This window comes from Curcuma longa, chromosome 6 (genome assembly GCF_044706935.1).
Source record: "Curcuma longa cultivar G26 ecotype Majalengka, Jawa Barat chromosome 6, ITB_CL_G26_1.1, whole genome shotgun sequence".
NCBI classification, from domain to species: domain Eukaryota; kingdom Viridiplantae; phylum Streptophyta; class Magnoliopsida; order Zingiberales; family Zingiberaceae; genus Curcuma; species Curcuma longa.
Genome location: NC_133866.1, coordinates 4,664,948 through 4,672,933, shown reverse-complemented (window position 1 = coordinate 4,672,933; position 7,986 = coordinate 4,664,948). Strand labels below are relative to the sequence as shown.

The following is a 7,986-nucleotide window of genomic DNA, read 5'->3' as shown; positions in this document are numbered from 1 at the left end:
ATGGAGAGCCAATGCAGGCGCCGGCGTGAGCAGGTAAGCGCACCGGCGGAGGACCTTCTCACTTCCCTCCAGGACGACCTCCTCATCTCCATCCTCTCCTTCCTCCCCATCAAGCAGCGCGTCGCCCTCTCCGCCGTCTGCTCCTGCTTCCGCCGTCTCCTCCCCTCCATCCCCCGACTCGACGCCTTCCGCCTCGACGTCGTTCACCCTTCCGGCGGCGTCGACATCAGCCAGCAGTTCACCTTCCCCCGCGCCCTGATCCGCCAATGCCACATCGTCTTCCACGACGTCACCGAATTACCTAAACCCCTCTGGCAGCTGCTCGTCGGCGAACTCGTCGAGGTGGGCGTGGAAGACCTCATCCTCGAAACCTCATCCAGATGCAAGAGATGGTTTAATCTCAGGGAAATCTGCAGCTTCTTCGGCATCAAGTCGCTGAGGAGTCTCTCTTTGCGCAGAATCGCCGTGGGAGGCTTCTGCGACCGCCTCCTTCCGGCCACCATCGCCTGCACCACCTTTCTCACCTCCCTCAAAATGGATCACTGCCTCCTCGGCCTGTACGGACGCTTCCATTTCCTTCACTCCTTCCTCGCCTCCTCCTGCCCTTTCCTCGAGACTCTGCACCTCATATATTGCGCCGAACTCTACGCGAGAAACCTAACCATCCGCTCCACCTCCATTAAGCATCTAGTCCTGTTACACAACGCCCCCTACATCCGCACCATCGACGTCTGCTGCCCAAAGCTCGAGTCGCTCACCGTCAACGTCGCCGCTGACCTGCGCATTGAAGCTCCCAAGGTCCAGCACGCGTCGTTACTTCTCCGCCTCAATCCGCCGGCAGATCCTCCAGATGCATTGACGAAGCTTTTCGGAACTGCTTTTCGATCCGTCTTCGCTTGGCTCATGCTGAATTCTAGCACAACCCCAAACGTAAGAGAAGATATATAAATAGATAGATAGATGGATCTTTTATGCACAGTACTGACATATATAATTTGCATGCTTTGATTGACAGGGATTAGCAACAGAAAACGAAATTGATAGAATTGTTTCTCGGAAAGACAAAGAGGACGTTGTGATCTTTAACCTCGACTTCAATCTGAAAGATCAATCGTCGACTATGATATTCACTCAGTTTCTGAAGAAGTGCCATTACAATATTGATAACGAATTTAATATCCATGTAGGTCCTGCTCATATACAGGACAATCAGTTGCTTCATCATGGATCTACAGATGCAGTAGAGCTAATTAAGTTACGAATGATCATGCCCGAGAAGACATTTCGAGGGTTTCTCTCGAAGCAGAAGGAGATGGAGGAGGAGTTAAAGCAGATGGGATTGAGAAAGCTGAAGAGTCGCACCAGCAGAGATCAATTCGACGATGTATTAGCTTCCAATGAGTCCCTTGTTGAAGTATCCTCCAGTATTGCTAACTGCATCGAAATGAAATTTTAGGGTTGCTAACTTGTAATCGATACAAAATGTTTTTTACACTTTATTACTTTAGTGTTGGATTTGAATCATACAGTTAGTTCTGTCGTCATTTAGAAGCTCAGTTCATGCATTTTTTGATGACTAGTTTGTTGGACTTATGATTTGCCAGCTTTAGATAATCTTTAATTGATAGTAGTGTGTTTGTTCGTTAGCTGGAAGGCTTGAGACTTGAGTTTGAGCTGATGTCTGAGTGGGAAGAGATGCCCGGGACCGTCGGTAGACGGGATTATCCAAGTAAGTCGGGTAAATTGAACGGATGAACAGAGCCAGAGGGTTGAGCGATCTGAGGGATACAAGTGCGGATGTCAGGGTAAGGCAGGTTACTTGAGATCAACCATATACAACCTCATCTGGGTAAATGGAAGTGAATAACAGAGGATGTCGGGTATACTAAGTAATCTACAGAAGCTGAGAGTGCTGGGTTAACAGAATAAGTCTGAGTAGACCAAACACTAAATGACTTGAGTGTTGATGACGGAGGCAACTTTCCCGAGACCACCCATAGATGGGCTTACCCGGGTAAACGACATGGATGGCCAAGTAGGCCGGGTAGCCTAAGTAGTGAGTAACTTGCGTAGTGACAACGGATTGAAGGGGGAGGCGTGTTACCCGGAACTGGCCATGGGTGAGAGTAGCTGGGTAAACACTATGCATTACCGATCATGCCGGGAGAATTGAATAGTTGGAGTTAAACTGACTGAATGAACCGAGTAGGTCAGGCAAGCCTAAGTAGGTCCCTTGTTAAGCAGACCTGATTACTAACCGCAGCATGAGGCGAAGTGCTCGGGACAAACCAGAACCGGGCAAACAGGGTGAAAGATCAAACAGGCCGGGTAAACAGGGCTAGCTGGATAGGCTGAATGGCCTGCGCCATGGATAACTGGGCTTGGGTTCATAGGGTCACGTTGACCATGGACCCCGGGACCGGCCAGATTGGATCGCCTGTTGACCTCTCCCGCCACGTCGGACCCGGACAAGACTTACCACATCACTTATAGAATTTGCACACCCAAAAATAAACGTTAAGAGGACTCTAGAAATTATTTTCGATAAGGTTCTTTCTATGTTTAAGTTATAGAGAAAGTTTATTAATGAAAGCGAAAGGGAAGGGAGGGAGGTAAAAAAAGGAAAAAATAAAATATTTGGAAATATTTATGTTTTTGTTATTTGGAAGAGATGTATTCATTAACGTGTATTATCCTATTTGAAAGATTCAATTTGAATTTTTATAAAAAAATCATCTTGTTAATTACTTTCAACTACTATTAGCGTGAATGAAGGGTAAACATCTATATTATAACAATTATAAAATCATAATTACGAATATTTTTAAATAAATTATATTTTAATTATATTTAAACAACATATTTGATAAATTTAAAATTTCGATGGAAAATAAAAATATTGAATAATATTTAAAGATAAATGTATAATTATACGTGATTGCGATTGCAACTTCGAACGGACGAACACGAACGGCGCTCGAGCCGAATACCGGCGCCTTTTTCTCTCAGACGTCATCATCTTCTCTTCTTCTAGATGCTTCTCCGAAGTCTCTTCTCGTCCCTCTTGCTCGATCTCAGCTCCCTTTCTCGCCGTCTCTCTTCCTTCGCCGCTCGATCGCCGGCCCTACCTCGCCATGGATCTTCCCTTCTTGTCGCCAGCCGGCGCGCTTCGGATCCGTCGTCAGGGCCTCTTCTGCCGCCACCGGCGGCGACTCCCCGCGGCCGCCCGACCCGCCTATTGTTCCTCCAACCCCTTCCAAGGTCCTGCTTCTCCCTCTGAATCATGATTTAGGGCATAGCTTTCATGCGTGTATTCCTCTATATGATCTTCAGAAGCTAGATCATAATCGATCGATTTGCTTATGTGTTGGCTGAACTGATGAAATTGATAACCGAGCTTTGCAGCAGGCGGAAACGGTAAATGGGATTGAAGCAGCGTTGGGTTCGACGTTCAGTTCAGATCCCTTATCTCCTCCTTCGAGTCCCCTAATCCTTGTTATCAGCGGACCAAGTGGTGTTGGCAAAGATGCAGTGATCAAGGTAATATGCCATATTTGCTGCATATGTTAAGGTTGCCCAACCTGACTTGAGCATTCATAATCAGTGCCATGCGGACCTTTTTCTAGATTAAAACGTTCCTTTGTCGATGTGTCTGACAATATCTACTGTTTTACTTGATTTATTGCACTCAACAGATATGTGGAATCTAGGAGGGTCTCTCATCTTGTTAGAGGAAGATGTTTACTTTATGCAAACTCATTTGAGTAAGCAAGTAAGCAAAGAATATTTAACTCTTTTTGTTTAACCACTAGTTCTGAACCAGAAGGCTAAATGTGGAGTCAATTCTTCTATTGTAGTGGCTGGCTGATACACCATTGTCACTTTGTGTATCTTCATCACGGACAGCCTATTAAATTCTATACAATGCTATTACTTGGGGCTAACTTTCCAAATAATGTTTCATGACCCAACAAAAACCTAAAAATATACAAAATGGTTAGGCACCTTGATGATCTATCATGTGAAGGATTTATGCCTCATACACACCTAAAAAAAAGCAGGCAATTTTCATTATCATGTGAAAATCATAGAGTATCATTTTATTATTTTATGCAATTTTATGATCTATCTTGTTAGAGGAAAGATGTTTACCCTTATGCAAACTCATATGAGTGAGCAAAGAATATTTAACTTATTTTGTTTGACCCCTAGTTCTAAACCAGAAGGCTAAATATGGAGTCAATTCTATTGCAGTGGCTCGTGCACTATTGTCATTTTGCTTAATCTTCATCGTGGACAAACTGTTAAGTTTGATTTTCATAATGCTATTACTTAATGGGGCTGACTTTCATATAATGTTGCATCACCCAATAAAAACCAAAACGTAGGACATTTGGCCCACAGACTTGTCATAAAAAACCAAGCGGTTAGGCACCTTGATGATCTATCATATAAGGGATTTATTACACCTAAAAAAGAGAGGCAGTTTTCATTAATGTGTGACAATCATATAGTATCGTTTGAGTCAATATTGCTGTCAAGATAAAATCAGTTTTTTCTTTGAAAAACAAAATGCAATTAAAGATCAGTTGAATATCCTGAATCCAATTTCTATTTTCTGTAAATTGAATTGATTTTTTTAATTTTCAAAAAACATTTATTTGATAATGTAACTTGTGTCATGTTGTCATACTTTTTTCGTGTTTTGTTAGAGTCTTGTGTCTGCAATCGTGTTATGGGGTGGGTAGTGTCTGTTTGATTTTTTTTTTTCTGTTAGGATTTTGTTTTCATCGAAGCCTGCCTTATCATGCTTACTATTGTCTTAATAGAGGCTACAAGAAGTTCGGGAGGGGATTCATTTTGTTGTCACAGCAACTAGCAGAGCACAACGTCCTGGTGAAGTTGATGGGAAGGATTATTTTTTTGTTACAAAAGAGAAGTTCCTGTCAATGGTTCAAAGGAATGAGCTATTGGAATATGCCCTGGTTTATGGTGACTATAAGGGAATTCCGAAGCAGCAGGTATGCACAAACATTTTGCTCTTATCAAATGTTAAATCACTTATCACGAACAATTACTTCAGTCATAGAATTATTTTATTAATGTTTGATTTACTATAGATGGTTAATGTTGGCAATCTTTCCTTGACAGGAGAACAACAACAGATCTTAATTTTAATTTTAGGAGGAATTATCTCTTTCATAAACTTTAGAAGTCTTTTCTGCTGCTATGATGCTTAGAGTTATCATTGTGCACATTTCCTTTTCTTATTTTTGTCATTATTTTAGTGATTATTTCGTGGCACATGTTAATGGAACAATATTTTCATTTATCTGATTTGGTACATTTATCTTCTATGACATCTCAACAAATCTTCATCTAGATTCGAGAATACATGGCTAAAGGTTTTGACATTGTGTTGAGAGTGGACATACAAGGCGCTTCGACTCTGAGATCAATACTAGGAAAATCAGCAGTCTTCATCTTTCTGGTCGCAGAGAGTGAAGCTGCACTTGTGAACAGACTTATTGCTCGTGATACAGAATCACCCGAAATGCTCTTCGTTAGGATTGCCACAGCCAGGGAGGAGGTGAAGCACATGAAGAAATTCGACTATGTGGTCGTCAATGCTGAGGGGAAACTTGATGGTGCAGTTAAACTTGTAGAATCCATCATCGACGCGGAGAAGGCCAGAGTTTCACAGCGAAGAGTTGAAATCTAGTCCAGTTCTTCAAGAGGTAAGCATTACCTCTTTCCCCTTGCATATTTGATTTACTTTCTGTGAAATAATTACTTCTGATCTATAGGTATCGTTTGCCGGTGTCAACTCTCAAAGTAACTAGTTCATTTCTTTTAGTTGGAGCATGCATAACTTATCAACCACAACTTTGTTATCCCCTTTTTTTTACCTCAAATTTGTTTTTCGATCAAAAAGGGTGGAGATTTTGTTGTTATGATGCAATTATTCCCATTTTTCTGATCTGTTGTATCAATTGCGAAGCTAAAGTCATCCTGCTGCTAGTAAATTTCAGACAGAAGTATCATCGATATCACCCAAACGGGATCTAAAGGTCACTATTTGCATGATCCTGATTTACTATTTTGTCAATCGAAATATTTCATTTTCTTTCATCACCAAGTTAGGTGTCTATTGGTAGCCTCATCTGTTAAATTCAAATTTTAAATGGAATGAATATTTTAAAGGTCGATTTCTGAGGAGTTGAGGAGTTGTGCTTCTGATTTATTGATAGACAAACCAAGAGAAAGAGTTGTGCTTCTGATTTATTGATAGACAAACCAATAGAAAGGTCGTCTATGTTCACAAATATGGAGTGTGTGTGTATATATATATATATATATTGATGTCTCTAGGGGTGTAGTGTAGTATTAGAGTACTTTAGAATAATAAAAGGATCAAAGTATGAATTCTAAATAGGACGAATATTTTAGAGGTCTATTTTGTTGAGTGTGTATAAGTTATGTTTTGGATTTATTCGATAGATAAATTGCATTATGCGGATAAAATCTGGACATCTAAATTATAAAATAATTATTATCTTAGTTTTATGAATTTGCAATGTTATGATACCCTTAACAAAGTCAAAAAAAATTATAAAACTTATAATTCAAAATCTAATGTATGTAAATTATGGACGAGACTTATGAATTTTTTTATATTATCTCCTCTTTCTTTCTTTTTTTTTTCTCTCTCCTTTTTAAAGTCTTAAATGAATTAAACTTGTATGAGTAAGTTTGATATTCCATTTGATAAGAATTTATTTTTATTCATTTAATACATATAAAATTAATTAAATAAATAAATTTAAATAATTTATTAAATTAAATAAATGAATTTGAACATATATATATATATATATATATATATATATATATATATTCAGTTCAAAGTTTATGATTGTGAAATTTCATCTATAAAATTTTTTATCTACATCATAAATAAATAAAATTTTAAAATAAATAAATTAATTTATATTATCAAGTTTAATAAATAATTAAATAAAATTAAAATTATAAAATTTTTGAATAAGTTTGAATTGAAAATTTAATTTGAATAAGTTTAATTTAAGTTTAATAATTATTAGGTGGGCTTGATTATCTTTCCGTGATCATATCTTCAGATTCTATAATGCACAGATTGTATAATGCAAGATGTTGGCTGAATACACTTGCTTATTTCTTTAAGGGACAAATTAGGAGAAAAAACCGAACGTTAATTTGTTCGCGCGCTAGACCGTTAATTTGTTTGCGCGCTTCTATTCTTGCCCCTCACAACCCCAAGAAGAACCCCAAGAAGAATGAGATCAACATTCCGCGGTATTTAAGTACGCTTCCACCCACTCGTGTTGGAACCCGCTTCCCCCACCAGAGTGAGAATTCATGGATCGAATCCTTAGCCAAATCCTGGACGCATGCTGGCACGCTCAGGAACTAGACCGCTCGATCCACCTCTCCGCCAATAGGGGTGAGTATTCGGTTAAAATCGAACCGAATAAATCGAAAATCGAATAAACTGATTTTTTTCGAACCAACCGAAATGATCGAATTTCTCAATAAAAACCGACCAAATCGAACCGATATTTTATCGGTTAATTCAGTTTTTGACCGAATTAACCAAATTTTTTTAAATATTATAAAAATTTTAGTAATAAATTAGTGATTTATATATTTATTTACTTAAAATTTATAAATTATTTTTTTAATTTAATTAATTCGGTTATTCGGTTTAATCGAATAAGAAAATTTAAAACTGAAATCGAACCGAATTAACTGAATTAATCGATTTTTTTAAAAAAAATAACTGAACTTCCGAAATAACCGAACTGAATTAAAAATTTGGTTCGGTTTGATCGATTTATTCGGTTTAACCGAATTTTTGCTCACTCCTATCCGCCAATGCCCTCGACCGTGACTACCTCTTCACCTCTGCGAAGAGATCGCCGCCGGCTTCCACTAGGCCGCCGTCGC

General features: G+C 39.0%; 1 protein-coding gene and 1 pseudogene across 1 annotated transcript; both read left to right on the top strand.

Moving 5' to 3' along the window:
* On the top strand, positions 1-1,456 carry LOC141831244 (uncharacterized). Its single transcript, XM_074718654.1, has 2 exons — positions 1-930; positions 1,016-1,456. Exons 1-2 carry the CDS (start codon positions 1-3, stop codon positions 1,454-1,456), a joined length of 1,371 nt encoding a protein of 456 aa, XP_074574755.1.
* A 1,507-nt stretch (positions 1,457-2,963) lies between these two features.
* On the top strand, positions 2,964-6,088 carry LOC141830733 (guanylate kinase 2, chloroplastic/mitochondrial-like; annotated as a pseudogene).
* Positions 6,089-7,986: the final 1,898 nt, after the last annotated feature.

Coding starts and splice junctions, on each gene's coding strand:
- LOC141831244 (XM_074718654.1), top strand. CDS start 1: ATGGAGAGCCAATGCAGGCGCCGGCGTGAGCAGGTAAGCGCACCGGCG. Junction 931..1,015: donor ATTCTAGCACAACCCCAAAC/GTAAGAGAAGAT, acceptor TTTGATTGACAG/GGATTAGCAACAGAAAACGA.